We start from the raw sequence: 16,923 nt of genomic DNA, 5'->3' as shown, positions 1-16,923 counted from the left end.
GACAATCGCTTGCGATGGTCCTGGGGGTAACGTTCCAGCGATTGTCGTAAGGGGGGTTTTCAGCCGAGAATCGGCGCGATAGTCGTGTAGTTTGAGCCAGGCTTTAGTCTATTTTATTTTTCAATACTAAGGGGGGCGTTGGCAGACTTATGATGAGGTCAAAGGGGGCGTTGGGAGGCTTATGATGAGGTCAAGGGGGCGTTTGTTCACAAAAGGTAGTTAGCTACAGAAGCCACGAATTCGGTAGCGTGCAAGTGGCTAGACAATGAGTGAGCTGAAAAGTTCGACAACAGGAAAACTTTTGGGTAACACTTTCTATGAAGCCCATATCTATAGCGCATTATGAGCGCATTTATAACAAATTATAATGCGCATTATAATTACTTACAACGCATTATGACTACACCCATGATGTTTCATGATGCTTTATATTAACAGTTACGAATAACCATGAATCTAACTTATAATGCTTTATAAATCCAATGGTGTCATGAGTGCTCATGACTGGTTATAAACTACAGGCTGCCTGATGGGGCTTATAGTGCATTATGAGTACCTATACCCCTCTATGCACAGACTTTGGTGATAAACTGTCATAAGGACTCATAAGATGCCATAATGTTCCTTGTGAGATCATAAGTCATCAATGTGTGCGCTAAGTAAAATGAAGTTCATATGAATGCATTTATAATGCACTGTATAATGCACATCTATAATGCGTCACAATGTACTGTAAGCCAGGCAGCCTGTAGTTTATATCCAGTCACGAGCACTCATACACCCTTGGATTTATAAAGCATTATAAGCTAGATTCATGGTTATTCATGACTGTTAACATAAAGCATCATGAAACATCATGGATGTAGTCGTAATGCGTTGTAAGTAATTATAATGCACATTAGAATTTGTTATAAATGTGCTTATAATGCGTTATAGACATGGGCTTTAAGTAAAGTGTTACCCTTTGTTGTTTTGTGAACAATTCCGCAATTATGGCATGAAAGATACTCGGCTTAGGATATCAACTCTTTTGTCGAGACTTTCGCGTAGCGAACACTTTTTATGGCTGTTCTGGTAGACGGTTAAGTCGCAGGATCTGGCAATGTCTGTGGCAGGGGCGGAGCACTGGTATTGGGACAGGGGGTGGCGGGAGATGTGTTAGAGGCGTTGGGCCCACGAAATATTGTAGAATTGGGCCCCTACAAGATGTTTGGTAATCGAAAGCCACTGGCAGGGGGATTCCTGGCCCCTATGCCCCACCCCCCCCCCCCCCCCCCCCCCCCCCGCTCCGCCCCTGGTCTGTGGCGAAGAGAGGTCAGTATGAGCATGTGCTGGCGGGAACAGCAGTTTTGACTGTTGGCGGGCCTGCCCACATCGCATCTCATCGGCCAAATGGCATGATTGATTTGAGCCATGGGAATATGCAATGAGAGCACATTTTCCCATAGGAGATGTCTAGTGACTCGACTGAAAAAGAACCACAAAAGCTTCAGTCGCAAATCAACTCGACTCCAAATCTCTCTCAAATCATCTCCCCAGTGTAATAACCCAGTGATTTTAATCCCAGAGTGTTTGTATGGGCCAAGACAGAAAGTACTGTACATCTGAGTGTGAATGACGTCTTCACAAGGGTCATTTCAAGGTCAGACACAGGGGATGGTAAAATGTTGACATGATGTAATGGCCATTAGTTACCTTCATGCTCAGTCGAGGCTGTGTTTTTCCTCCATGTTTTTCTCATTCTGATCTCCGTTTATCTTCATCTGTCTCGTTCAGATGGAGTGTAATTGATGAAATACAAGTTGCCTTTGATGTCTGTGGCGATTGATGAGGAGGGGATTAGGTACGGAGTATGGACATCTGTGCACAATCTGACATAACCATCTGACGTGAATCCCATGCAGTCCTGCTGTCTAGCCTACTCAGCTTTCAACTTGCACGTCCTGAATGTCATCAACTCATCTTTGGTTGCTTTTCTGCTCTGCAAAAGGTAAAAGTCCTTTATTTCATTTCCATATAAAATTGAATGTTGGTGACTGATGGAACAATGGCTCTCAGTTTATCCTGTTGTCCATTATTTTTAAAGCATTGTGTTGTTGTCCTCGTTATAACATTGAAAACAAGTGTGCAAACAGACATTTTTCCCAGTTTGATACAACGAGTTCTCATCGTTGATACAGAGCCGTTGTGTTACAGTCTTGTTGTCAATAAACGGTAATGATCAGGTCGTAGCCCCTTAATGCGCGCCGTACCTCCAGTGGCACGCTGTAATAGCCATTGAAATGTAACTACCATAGCACTACAATACTATGACACGACACAGGCCCTTTAGTAATGCACCACGACTTGGTCATTACCATACTGGTAACAACAGATGTATAAAGCCGAGTCTTAAGGGGTTAATCGGTTACTAAGACTCATTGCATTGTCATAACAATATTATTATGGTGTAATTGAGCGTTTCCAGTAGAGAGTGAATAGGCCCGTCAACAGGCCCATCTGCAGTAAAAGGGACCCTCTGTGGGCTGACACTCTTGTGTGCTCTCGTGGGCCGGTGGTGGCTCAGGTGGTAGAGGAGCATGTTCGGGAACCAGAAGGTTGCAGGTTTGAGCCCTGCTCTGTCTAAACCCCCATCGATGTGTCCTTGAGCAAGACACTTAACCCCGAATTGCTCCTGGTGGCAGGGTGGTACCCTGTGTGGAAGCCACAGCCACTGGTGTGTGAATGTGAGTGTGAATTGGTGAATGTGAGTTATACAATGTTGTTGTATACAATGTATACAATGCTCGAAGGAGTGGAAAGGTGTCATGTCAATGCAGCCCATTTACCATTTGTGTCTCTTGCCTACTTGCACAAACCTAGACATAGACCTTACGTTTACGTATCTGTAAGGTCTGTCCACTGTCCCCACAAACCCTAGTATCCCCCTTTCCCCCTCCCCATTCCAAATTACCCTCTCCCCTTACCCCCTTGCCCTAACTCCCTCCCCTTACCCTCTTACCCCCATTCCTAATTACCCTCTCCCCTTACCCCCTTGCCCTAACTCCCTCTCCATTGCTCCCCCTGACTCTGTTTTCCCTGACAAGGTGCCACACTTTGGGAGACGTTGGTTAGCTGCGTGTGGTTAGCGAGCATGGCTGTCTCTTGCATAAGACCTGCTTGGCCTATTAGCCTGTTGCAGTGTAGTCTAGCCAGGCACAGGGTTGCCAGATGAGACCGATGATTTCCAGCCCAAAATATGCTCAAAACGCGCCTGGAGGTACTAAATCCCAATTTGAACTAAATTCTATTGATTTCTACTGTATGGCCATAAATTTCCAGAAAAACTACTTTTGTTTGCAGACAGTCATCCTAAGCAGCCCAATTTGGCAAAAAAACACCTCAATCTGGCAGCACTCGTCAGTCTCAGCCTATCCTGGCCTGTGCTCGTATCCTAGTGTCAATTTTTCCGAGTCTCTTATTTACAGCCGGGAATGCTATGCTACTGCTTGGATTTTTACACGCTGAGAAACTGCAGGGAGGCCGTTGGCACCGGGAGACGCCAGAGCATTTTTCTCATCACTGCTTTTCCACTTGAAGAGCTCTTTTCCAAAACGAGATATCCACCATTTTTGACTTTTTGCATTTTAATATTGGAATTGACTGTTAAGAAGTCCAATCATCTATGTTTGACTTCTTTGAGAACATGCTTTTAAACCTCTTTAAAAATGCATTTTGCAATGCAAATCAATGGAATGCCCAATACAAAAATGTCCATTTCCCAACATTCTACAAAATGGATATGTCTCATTTTGGAAAAGAGCGCTTCACTTGTGGACGACGAGGAGCACTTTTCGAGAACCTTTTAAGGGGAAAAACTATGGGGCAAACAACACCACGGTTATTTTACAAGGAGCAATTTACATTCGCTGGCAACCTCAGCTTAGCTTGTGGTGGTATTTTAGTGTAAACACACATTCAGGCATCCGTGCACTTAAATGTATGGACATACATACACTCACTCATGAGCACGCGCACACACACACACACACACACACACACACACACACACACACACACACACACACACACACACACACACACACACACACACACACACACACACACACACACACACACACACACACACACACACACACACACACACACACACACACACACACACACACACACACACACACACACACAACCATGCACATAGCGACATAGCCTGCACAGGCATAGCCCTGCCAAAGTCAAGAAATGAGCAAATAAAAGGAGGCCAACCTTTATAAAGACAATATAGATAAGAACTAACATGTTTTCCCATATCTATGTGCTAATGTGTCCAGTGACTCAGTGTTTCAGTATGATAAACTACATTTCCCAGGATGCATCACTGCACCTGCTGCTGCTGCTGCTGGCTAGACCAGAGCCCCCACTGCCTACCCATGGATGTCTAGCCGCTGGCTACACTGATGACATAGTAGCTTCAGCATCTCCTAACCAACTTTTCCACTTAAACATTATCTCATCCCCATCAGTCTCTGGCATGCGTCTCAGTCCTCCTCATTCTTTCTTTTCCTTGAGTGTCTACTGTCTACGTCTGTCTCATTCTATGTCTCTCCCTCCCTCTTTCTAACCAAACTCTTTCTCCCTCCCTCCCTCCCTCCTTCCCTCCCTCTCTCTCGTCTGTGCTCTTTCTTTCTCTCGTCTGTTCTTGTTCACTCTCTTTTTGCTCCCCAGACCCTTGGCTGCTCATTGCGCACGGCTCTCTACCTGCTAAGCCTAGAGCCCCACTTGCATAACACCTTCACGCACACAAGAAGAAGAAGAGAGTGTAAGGTAAGTTAAACTTTGTGTAGTTAACGGTGCAGCCAACAGTGTGAGTGTGAGTGTGTGTTATTTTTGTAATTCTTTCAGGAATGTATTATACAGGAAGCGTGTGCATTCATTGCCAATGATTGCAGCGGTTTTAAATCAACTTCCAGTGCAGTTCAAAGGGTTTGGTTGGGGCTTGCAAGCGCCACGTGCATATTCCCAATGCCTCCAGTTGGGACAGTCAGACAGACAGAAATTTGCTTGAGGCTTTTGAAAATCACTCAAAGCTGCAATCAGTCAGCCCTCGAAGTAATTTGACCAGTTTTAAAGTTGAAAAAACTTCAAACAAATTGAATGTGTGAATGTCTGAATGCCTTACCGTGCATGTGAATGCCATTCTTCATCAAACGCACTCATGCACGATAAAACCATATGCATGTAAACAAATTGGAACCCATGTACACTAAAAAGAAAAAAAAATCCCCAAGAAATTTCTTTGAGATGTTAAGCTTTTGACTTTATTGCAGAGATGGCACTGTCATGACGTGTCACATATGTCAACATTGTGACCTGAAAATACACCTACCACAACTTTACCCTTGGATTTTCTTTGCAAATGTTAAGCATGATTTATGCTTGCCAGGAGGCATTGATGTGTGTAAAGGCAATGGGACTTGATTGATTTTCTCTGCATGTCAGGGTGTGGACATGGCGATTACATAACAAGAGGTTGTATCCTAAGGTGAACCATTACTCACTCANGAATGCATGAAGAGTTCAGATGCAAAACCCCCTAACTCCATTTCTGAAGACATGCACTTCTATATTTCTAGAGAGCCCCGTTGTTGGTTTGGTTTACATCCATGTACTTGATAATACATATAAATAGTTATACTACATAAATACATTTTAAAAAATGCAATTTTGATAGCTTTGTATTAAATAAAAATGAATTAAGATTATTTTCTGAAAAGGCACTTAGGGGGTTTTGCATCTGAACTCTTCACATGCATACAGTGGTGCTTACATAACAAGAGGTTGTATCCTAAGGTGAACCATTACTCACTCATGAATAGGGCTGGGTATTGCAGCTATGTTCCAGTATCGATTCGATTTCGATTCTGAGGGTTTTGAATCGATTAATCACGATTCGATTAGATTCAATTCGATTAACTCCGAATCGATTCAATCCGTTCCCTTTTTGGTGCAAGGATTTCCCCCAAAAGATGCTGTTGCCTATTTTTATATAAAAATGTCAAAGGGCTGTGGCTTGACAGTGTTAACAGATTGCTAATTTTTATAAGTAGGCCTAGGCCTAATTGACTAATACCTACTGTGTGTTTTCCATAGACCTAAATTAAACAAAAAGAACAAAAAGAAAAAGAGCAAAAAAAAATCGATTTTGTGCCCTGTGAATCAATTATGTGAATTTTAAATGATATGGATCGATTATCGATTGAATCGATTATTTTACCCAGCCCTATTCATGAATGCATGCATACAGTAGATCGGAATAACAGTAACTTACTTTGATAAGGGTGCACTTTGCAAGCTCAGGTGTTGCATGCAATGCAATGCAATGCAATGTAACACCATGTTTGCGAATGGTTATTTTTTGTGTATGAATTTAGGACATGCATGGTATAAGGATTTCTTTCTCTCTTTTTCTCTCTCTCTCTCTCTCTCTCTCTCGTTATTTTTACCCATGTACTTGACTTCTTTCCTTGCTCTTTTTATCACTTCTACATTTTCATTGTGCATTTTTGTTACTTTGATGTTTAGCTTTGCACCACTAGCAACTGTTCAACAACAATCTTACCTCATCATCTTACCTCTCTCATTCTTCCCTTCCCACCAACTAATTTGGACAAAATTTATACCGACAAGAACACCATTTGAAATTATTTAATTAATATCTAATTAACCACTATCGTGCAGTTACCCATTTAATAACTCTACAAATAACAGCTTGTGAGTTATCTATTGAGCATCTACAGGTATAAGGCACAGTTAGGCCTATAAATAGGCCTTTAGTAATACAAAACATGTCATTGCCAGCCTGGTAACAGCTAATTTATAACAGGGGCCATATCTTGCTGGGTTAACAACTCAATAATTAACAGTTTACTAATCATCCACTTAGTAGTAATAGTGGGCTATTATTAAATTCACCATGCCATGCTTCCCCTGGCTCTGCCTGCCCCTCCAGCTGGTCTGAATTTGCTAAATGATGTACCGTTATCTCTTACATAACAAGAATGCGCTCTCTCTCTCTCTCTCTCTCTCTCTCTCTTTCTCTCTCTCTCTCCCTCCCTCCCTCCTTCTTTTTCTTCCTCTCTCCCTAACTCTCTCTCTCTCTCTCCCTCTCTCTCTCTCTCTCTCTCTCTCTCTCTCTCTCTCTCTCTCTCTCCTCACCAGCAAAGGCTAGTGTGGCATAACCAATCCATCCATCATGTTTCCCATTGTACTGCCTGACCTAATGATGTGACAGCATTTCTTACAGACTGTAACAGCAGTAACAATCTCTCTCTCTCTCTCTCTCTCTCCCTGTCACAGGTTTGCTGGGATCCTCCGCCATGTTTCCCCTTCGTCTGCCCCTCATCTGCCTGGCCACTCTAGTGGGCGTGGTCTTGTGCCAGTACGACTACGGCTACGACTACGGCGCACCGATGGCCGAGGTCCAGGCCCCGACCCCACGCTGCTCGGACGAGTGCGAGTGCCCCACCCACTTTCCCACCGCCATGTACTGCAACGACCGCGAGCTCAAGGTCGCACCCATGGTGCCCACGGGCATCAAGTACGTCTACCTGCAGAACAACCAGGTGAGCAAGCGTGCATGCGTGCATAGTTCCCACCAAAGCCTGTAGTCTTATTTACAAAATGTCAGCGCTCCCTTGGTTAGTTCAGGAAAGGAGGTAGAATACTTATACATTATTCGCCCAAAATTCGGAATTATTACATTTATTGACTGCATTTAACAACTGCAAATTTAACTCTTTTTTTTTCAACTCGGATGTTCTGATGATTCATGAACAGCTTCCAAAATCCCAGAAATGAGGATGTAGCCTACAGATACAGATTTCTAAAAGATCCATAAACAGCTTCTAATCTAACTCCACCTCTAACCGAGCCAGGAATGAGTATCCCCCTGGCAGGTGGGGGCCTCTTGTCGGCAGCCATATGTAGCCTGTGCATTAATCTGGCCCTCATTATACATGGGTTGGGTTCACCTCGTTTATAAACACGATGTTGTGAGGAGGGGCAAGAGACTCACATGAGCTAATTTTTTGACCGACAGTGGTTTCCAACAATCAGAGGTTGACTTGTGCGCAGCTAGTGTCGCACAGGTAGACAGGAGAAAACAAAAATTTAGAACCCATGTATGTGCCACTTGCAATGACAGAAAGCCGCTTTCTGGCACTATTTCAATCTCCGGTTCCCCAGTTGTCATAACTCTCCCTGTAGATAGCTCCGGGCACAGCAAGGAACTAGTAACTCTGAGTCCAACTCTAAGTCTAACTCTACCTCCTCCTCCACCCAGTTGACGGAGCTGAAGTCGGGCATCTTCGACAACGCCACCGACCTGCGCTGGCTCATCCTGGACAACAACGAGCTGACCAACGGCAAGATCGAGAAGGGCACCATCGACAAGCTGACCAAGCTGGAGAAGCTCTACATCAACAACAACAAGCTGTCCGAGGCCGTGGTGTGTTGTGCAATTTCAAATATAACGAGACATCTTGCATCAAAAGTCTTTTAATTGCCTATTTCACCTGGCATCAACTGTACTTGTATTGCCTATTGGGTGCAATGGATAACTTTTTCGTGTACTGTATAGGCCTACTACTCTATATGTGTGCTGAAATTGCAGGCTTAAAGGGACAGTTTGGTCAATTTCAACATGCAGTTGTAATGCTCACGCTACCCTTGACTTGTCAGTACCTGGTGATGCCACATTTTTCGGCTCAGCCCTTTCCGAGATATGAGCAATTCTAATGGGGGCAGCGTTTGTTTACATTTTTAAAAAATGAAACATAGGCCAACTCCAAATATTTTCACAAAAGGTACTGCTGTTTGCTAGTTGTCTGCTGATTTTTTATAACCTTTTGGATGTTTTTGGGAATAAATAAAAATGTTTTTTTGAAATGTAAACAAAGAGCTGCCCCCATTACAATGACCAGGATCTCGGAAACGGCTGAAGAAGAAGAAAAAAAAAATCTCAGCCACTGACAAGTCTAGGGTAGTGTGAGCATTACAACTGCATGNTGAAATTGACCAAACTGTCCTTTTAAGGGGAAACATTCCAAACCATATAACTGCAATATCTTTGTATTTGCTGAAAATGTCCAGTAGAAAGATTTGTCAAAACAAATACAAAACAAATCTTCCCCAGGTGCCCAAGTCCAGCGCCATGGAGGAGATCAAGATGATGGGTAATGAGATAAGCAAGTTCCCCGCTGGGCTCCTCACCGGTATGGAGAACCTCACCAGTGTGCACCTGTCCAAGAACCAGCTCACCTCCGACGGCATCACCGGCGCCTTTAAAGGTAGAGAACCACTTTTTTTTTCACTTGTCCAGGACTCCCTGGAAGGAGAGAGATTGTGGCTCAATGGTAGCCTAGAAATCCAGATGCCCATAGCGGCCACAAATTCAATTTGCTCCCAGGGACAGTCTAGTCCCTCATGGTCGTTTTGCAAGGCTGAATGTGGAAGAGTCGACAGGCCAATCAAATCACGAGGAACGGCGCTACCTAGTGACGACAGAATCACAAGCTAATTAGATGATCTGATAATCAATCTAATGGGCGTATGTTACAACATTTTCAGAAAAACATGGCGGCCGTTCATGTGACTTCCAACATGGAAGTTTTTGCTTAATTTAAGGAGCGTGAGTGCTTATGATGGCCATTTCTCAATCGTCTAGTAAGCACACTTGGAAGTGTGTCAGCCTAATAAGTCACGCCCAGTGATTGGCTACTTTTTGGTGAACTCTGCAGAGTATCCAATCATTGGGCGTGACTAATTAAGCTGACACACTTCAAAGTGTGCTTACTAGATGCTTGAGAAATACACAATGTCGTGGCTGCCACGGATTCACATAAAGATATGCATAATTTATAACGGAATGTCTCAATCTTTGTTTTCCCTTCCAAGGCCTGAAGTCTCTGGTGCTTCTGGACGTGAGCGACAACAAGCTGAAGAAGCTCCCTGCTGGCCTGCCGCCCTCGCTGATGATGCTCTACGCCGACCACAACGAGATCGAGAGCATCGCCGCCGCCTACCTGGCGAAGTTGCCCGCCCTGCAGTACCTGCGCGTCTCCTACAACCAGCTGAAGGACGCGGGCGTGCCGGCCGGCGTGTTCAACGTCTCCTCCCTGGTGGAGCTGGACCTGTCCTACAACAAGCTGACCGCCATCCCAGAGGTCGGCGAAAACCTGGAACACCTGTACCTGCAGGTCAACGAGATCGCCAGTGAGTACATTACATTATATTGCATTAGATCAACAGTGAGTTTATTACATTATATGTTTATTACACTGCTATGACACTGTAATCTTCATGTCAAATGTGACTGTTGTTTCATTATATTACATTACATTTGTTACGTCCTGGCCCAAACGTAAACGTACCAGAAGTGGAAGACCACAAAACGGAATCAAGTTTTACGTCAATTTATTATTAAACGTAGGGCCCCACACTTGGGCTTCCATACCCATGGGGACCCCGGTTCGAGTCTGGCCGGGGTCATTTCCCAACCCTACCCCATCTCTATCCACACTCACTTCCTGTCGCACCTTCACTATCCTATCCGAAATTAAGGCCCAAAAACCCATAAAAATATACATTTTTAAAAATAATAATATTTTTTAATTAAACGTAAAGTTAAGCATCGCATTTTGCTGTTGCTTCATTATGCATGGTGCTTAATGAAGCAACAGAAGGTCAGTGTGTGGGGATTTGTGGTGTGTGGTGATATTATTGCTTGGACTACTTTGACTGCACATCGCCAGCACCTGTGCACTGCTTGAGCCCAGGGACTGGTTGAGCCTTCGACGTCATGTTTTGATATCTCTTTGCTTTCCCCTCAGAATTCGACACCTCCAGTTTCTGCAAGGTGGTGGGTGCTGGCAGCTACTCCAAAATCAAGGACCTGCGCCTGGACGGGAATCAGCTGAGCCTTCAGGACATGCCCATCGAGGCGTCCCAATGCCTGATGATGGCACAAGAAATACTCATCTAACGTGGGCGTAAAATAGCGGTCTTTCATAAGATAGTGGAATCAATCTATGTACAATCTAAGCCGTTTACTTTTTTTACCAGGTCCTCTTTTGTTTTGGTTTTTGATCTGCTCTCCAACTTCTTTTTACCACAGTCACTGCCGAGTTAAAGTCGTATTCTATTAAGCTAACTACTGCTCTACTCCTTACGATAGAAGGCTATGTCAAATGACAGTGAATCAGTGGTTTTGGTCACTGCCAACTTGTTTAAAAGAACAGATGGAATTGAATTGAACTGGTACAGATTTTCATGTTACACTCTTTATGAATCTCTGAATATATTATCAGGTAGCGAAATACAAGTAATGCTAGCATGCTAATACTGCTAACCTGTAGTGGAAATGCACATAACGCCTTACATACAGTCACAATGGTGTGTTACATTGGTGTTAATAGCTTTGCCATGTACTTATAGTTCATTTGTGTCAATGTTTTGTTGATATTTGACAAGGCACTGATGTAAGGCTAACTGATGACTACCGTCAGTGGTGTTAGCATGCTAATGAAAACTATCAAGTTAGAAAGAAGACTCATAATTTGGACGAAGACGTGAAAGACAAACTTGTTCAACAAACGGACAAAAAAGTAAGGTTGAAGCCTTTTTCATTGGTGTGGTTTAATGACACTCCAAGGGTTTGTGCTGTAGCCGACAAGCTGAAATTGTTACTGTTGCAAATGTTAAATTGGTCAAACCTTTGCTGAGTTTCTCTACGCGTCTTGGTGGTTTGCTGCCATGGGACACAAGTGTTTTAAAAGCTTGATTTGCAAGACCTGGCACTTACAATAAAGGCATAGAGCAGCGAGTGGGTTACTATGCCTCTTGACCTACTGCAAGTATATGCTGTAATCGATACCCTATGCTAGCAAGGGTTCCAATGAACTGTCTCTGGTCAGACAGATAGCCTTTGCCTCTCCGATATGCTAAATATATACGAAATGATAATGTGGCCGAGCATCTTTCAATGATTATCGCGAAGGTGTTATTTTTCTATTTTGATGTTTGTTTGTTTGTTTGTTATGGCCATATGCGTACAATAATAGTGTGGGAAAGGCAATATTGCAATGATGCAAAGTCCTATTACTGATGATATTTGAATATGTGTAATTGTGAATTTATTTCAATAAATTCAGTTTCCCTTACATTCGTCCATTTCTTGTACTGTTTTGTCATAAGACCAACACCTCTTTTTCCTTTGCATGAAATTCATCATAACGTTTGCAAATAAAATTCCCAAAGCAGCATTACCATCTGAGCTTTTTGTGGTTATGGTTAAATTTTACTTTGAAACTGTTGCTATTGTTGGAGAAAAATATGCACAAAAGCATTTGCCTTGCTCCATTAATCAACTCTACCCTTTTAATGCAAAGTATACTCTCCCAACCAAATGCACAAATTGAGATAAAAAAAAAACCCATTAAGTCACTAAATAGCTATTTTGACTGGATGATGGAAAATACAAACACACAAAACCCAATTGCAGTGTTTTCTTAAAGTGTTTTCTACAGTATGTAGGATGGTGGCCAGAGTAGGGTGACAACTATGCAGCTCATTGCAACTTTGCTACCTATTCCAACTTTGATCTTTGCATTAATATTTTCTAGGTCATTTAAAAAAAACTAATATTTACTAGTGTGACAAAAGTACAATAAGTTTTGTAGCTAAAATATTGGACATGGAAAAGAACCACCTTTTCATGTATGAAAAGTGTCAGTTTCCCAATCATAATTAATACCTAGAATTTGATGGTGGTAAGAATTCAGGAAAATGTGGATTCTGGAAGTAAACTTCTAAAATATGCATATTGCACTTTTAAGGGTAGAAAGTCTACTTTTTGATGCAATTTCTGCATGATCTACTTCACAGGGTTCATTGAGTATGATTGATGTGAGCTTTAAAAGACTGTATTAGTACTGTATGCGAGTGAGCGTCCATGACAGATTAGCTTTGTGAGTTGCCAGCATCTTTGGCCCTGATGTTGGCTTGTGTTGCTCTTGATCCAGATCCATCTGGACCACGTCACTATGGACAGAAGAAGGCTGCAGACTACAGATCGAGTCGAGGAGGAGAGAGAGCATACTGTACAACAGAGACCGCGTACTAACATGCTCCAAGAAACACAGGAAAAGCACAAAGCATGGAGAGTGCACTTGCAGAATTCAGAAAATTGGTTGGATCTTATGCTCATGTGAAGGATGTTCTCCATTTCAAGGTTTGGATTTTGATATTATTATTTTATTATTATTTTATGTTTTTTCGTGTTTTTTTTTAGGGAGGAGCATCGGCACCGGAGTGTTTTGGGTATCCTGAGGCATCGGGAGGATGTCTGTTGCCCATCACCTGCATTCTAAACAAACACACACACACAAATACACACACACACACACACACACACACACACACACACACACACACACACACACACACACACACACACACACACACACACAAACACACACACACAAACACGTGTTCACACATGCACATTACACAAACCCTTCCTCCTCTGCTTTTAATTCATTCGCATCCACTTGAATCAAAACAGGATCTCTGCTCAGCTTTAGCATGCTGACTAAGATCTTTCTTTTTTTGCAAAGGGAGGACATCTGCTTCAACCCTCTCATCTGTAGTGTTACAAAACTGAAACGTGTCATTTTTTCTTGTCTATTCACATCTTTGACAGCTGCTGCGATTTATCATTTTCTTGCTGATGTTGATGGTTTTTGTTTGAAGCTTCTCTTCTCTCTCCCTTTTTTTAAACAACTGTGAAATCGATGATCAGGAGACAAACTGAAGCCAATTCAAACTAAACAAGTGAGAATCAACAATCAATTGATCAACCAATCCACAGTCTCTCTCAATGTTTATTATGACTAGTTCCAGTATTGCAGTTTTATTCCATGACTGTTGTAATACTGAGTCATTTTCCAGGACAGAGATGTTCGATCAGGTAAACATTGACTGAGATAGTGTACCTGGTGAGTGTGTGTACAGCTATTGTCAGGATATTGGTGGAGTGAGGGTGGGATTTGAACCTGCAATCCTCATATTTAAAGCCTGTCTCCTTAACCATTAGGCCACGGTTACCCCATCAAGTCTCAGCTGATTAGTTTGGCATAACCAAACTCATCCACACATGTTGGGGCAGTCGTGACCTAGTGGTTAAAGAGATGGGCTTTAGATCAAAGGGTTGGAGGCATAACCAAACTCATCCACACATGTTGAGCAGACAGTTTTGGTAAACCATGGCCTTGCACGTCATCCTACGTACTTCCGCCAAAACATTGGCTCCGTACTAGTCTGGGGACTATTTCCTGGGGAGCCATGTCAGGCCGGCAGGATCTTGTCAGCCAAGCCTCCCCAGGAAACAGTGAATAAGTGCTCGTGACGATGATGTAAACTTCAGCGCTATGTTGTTGTTGAGTAACTGTCTGCGATTGGGTGAGAGCTGTCCAATCATTTCAAACCATAACTGAGTGCAAGCTGCCCACTTCCAGCAATCGTGTCAGATCACAGAACTTCCAGACCATAAGTACTAAATGAAATGGTAGTATTATGGGATGGTCAGGACCAGGCTAGGTAAACCATGGCGTATAGATCAGTGTTATGCTGACCCTGTTTTCTGGTGTTTGGGAAGCATGGAGTATAACATCAAAGCTTACAAACAAAGTCCATAATCAATATGTTTATAGACTGGAGGTCCATAAATACATAGATATTACGATTATATGGTACTATTCAGACATGCAGCTATTCCGACATTGATGTCTATTGTCTGAATATTGGCACGTTTCCCACCAAAATCTGCCATGTCTGTTGCTCAGGTTTGATCACTTTAGGGAGAGTGCATGCAGTTACCCTAGCCCAGTGGTTCTCAAACTTTGTGAAGTACCACCCAAGAAAATATTGAGCTGTCCGAGTACCACCTTGAACACCAACATTAGAATAGCCTTCCATATTCACTTTTGCCAGTCAACACAGGAAGGGTTCATAATAGCATCAACAGCTACGGTCACATTCACTGCAAGTTTGTTTTTAAATTTCTTGCTTGCTTAGTATCATTCTGCATTCATTATGTTTTCAGATTCATACAGTTCAATATTAGGGACAATATTACAATACAATTACAATATTACAATTACAATATTACAAAATGTGAGACCAAAGACAAATTTTCAACTGCAACAACTTGATCACCCTTCAAATCAATGCACAAAAAAATGTCTCAAGTACCACCAGAGATACGCGTACCACAGTTTGAGCACCACTGGCCTAACCTTAACCCTAACCCTAANCCTAACTCTAACCCTACCTCATGTCGAATGTCGTAATAGCGGTATGTCGAAATAGCGGTATGTCGGAATAGCGGTATGTCGGAATAGCGCTTGCCAACTCATATTATATAATAAGGGTATGAGACATTAGTCACTAAGATTATTCTGGAAACATGCATTAGTTCAGTCTGCAGAATAGAGACACTTGTTGGACACAGTTACAGTTAAAAAAAAAACTTTTAGATTTTCACATATTTACGTTTTTTTTTTCCAAGTAGGCTATTAAACAAGAATGTGCATATTTCTTCCCAGTGTATTCAATACTTAGATTTTTTAGTAGGCTATTAGAATTATTAGCATAGCTTATATATATATATATAGCATAATCACTGAAAGTGGATGGAACCATTAGCATCAAGCCACGAGTGATCACTGGACGGAATTAAATAGCCAAGTTTTATAAGTACATTTGAAGATGTGTTGTTTGATTCCATAGACGTCTTGCTACGCTTAATATGGCTATACAGCTGGGCAATGCAAACGCAAAGACACAAGTCTTTACTATTTTACTACTACTAAGTCTTAACTACATATGAGCAATTTCCTGAAATGAGGTGGACGGTTCCTTTAATGGAGCGATGCTAGCTGGCAAGAGATAGACTTCATCCCACTGCCTTTTTATGAAATATGCATTAGGGCCATGCACTGTGCAGAATCATATCGTTTAACAAAAGCCATGCATAAGCATAGATATATTACATAACCAAAATAAGCCACGCACAGATTGTAAAGATATGCAGTATTACATAACAAAAAGAATACTCCCTTTGAAAGGGATTCAAGAGCCAAAAAATAAAAATAAAAATCCGCATATTTCACCATATGTTATGATGCATGGAATTCTAATATTCCTAGCCCAACTTTCCAAGGGCTCTTCCAGAATGACGGCGGTTTTTCGAGGGACTTTTAGAGACTGACTTGTCCCCCCGACTTTTCTTTGCAAAGTTATTCGCCAGATGCTATTATTTCCAACTTGTCCAGACTTTACTTCAGGGGTGACAAGTGCAAGTATACACACACACAAACGCACACACACACGCACGCACGCACGCACGCACACACATGCACACACACACACACACACGTATGCATGCACACACACACACACGTATGCACGCACACACACACACACACACACACACACACACACACACACACACACACACACACACACACACACACACACACACACACACACACACACACACACACACATACACACACACACACAATCAAACAAACACACACACACAATTTAATACTATGAATGAGTCACGGTATTCAGGGAAAGCAGCAACATGTTCGTTCTCTGAGCTTCGTATCCCCCAGCCGAGTAATTATCTAGCCCTATTAAGCGGAGAGTTCATGCAGTGGATTATATGACGCGGCATTTCAGCTAGAATAGTGTTTCTCAACGGGGGCTCTACCGCCCCCCAGAGGGCGTTGGGGAGCTCTAGAGGGGGCGTTGAGAAGGATACACATGAGAGAGGGTGGTGTTTAGTTGCCATTGGGG

At 42.6% G+C, this 16,923-nt stretch overlaps 1 protein-coding gene across 1 annotated transcript; it reads left to right on the top strand.

The window, feature by feature from the left end:
• Positions 1-4,526: 4,526 nt before the first annotated feature.
• On the top strand, positions 4,527-12,218 carry lum (lumican). The gene is made up of 6 exons (XM_063217556.1): positions 4,527-4,824; positions 7,357-7,622; positions 8,342-8,506; positions 9,194-9,347; positions 9,955-10,272; positions 10,890-12,218. The coding sequence occupies exons 2-6, from the start codon at positions 7,377-7,379 to the stop codon at positions 11,039-11,041; spliced, it is 1,035 nt and encodes a 344-aa protein (XP_063073626.1). The 5' UTR covers positions 4,527-4,824; positions 7,357-7,376; the 3' UTR covers positions 11,042-12,218.
• Positions 12,219-16,923: the final 4,705 nt, after the last annotated feature.

The sequence above is a fragment of the Engraulis encrasicolus genome, chromosome 15, assembly GCF_034702125.1.
Source record: "Engraulis encrasicolus isolate BLACKSEA-1 chromosome 15, IST_EnEncr_1.0, whole genome shotgun sequence".
Lineage (NCBI taxonomy): Eukaryota > Metazoa > Chordata > Actinopteri > Clupeiformes > Engraulidae > Engraulis > Engraulis encrasicolus.
Note: the sequence above shows the minus strand (reverse complement) of the source record. Positions and strands in the feature narration are given on the sequence as shown.

Bases quoted from the DNA above. Each gene is read 5' to 3' on its own strand.
- lum (XM_063217556.1), top strand. From the start codon at position 7,377: ATGTTTCCCCTTCGTCTGCCCCTCATCTGCCTGGCCACTCTAGTGGGC. The intron at 8,507-9,193 runs GTGTGTTGTGCA...AATCTTCCCCAG, and splicing joins ACAAGCTGTCCGAGGCCGTG to GTGCCCAAGTCCAGCGCCAT. The intron at 9,348-9,954 runs GTAGAGAACCAC...TTCCCTTCCAAG, and splicing joins CATCACCGGCGCCTTTAAAG to GCCTGAAGTCTCTGGTGCTT.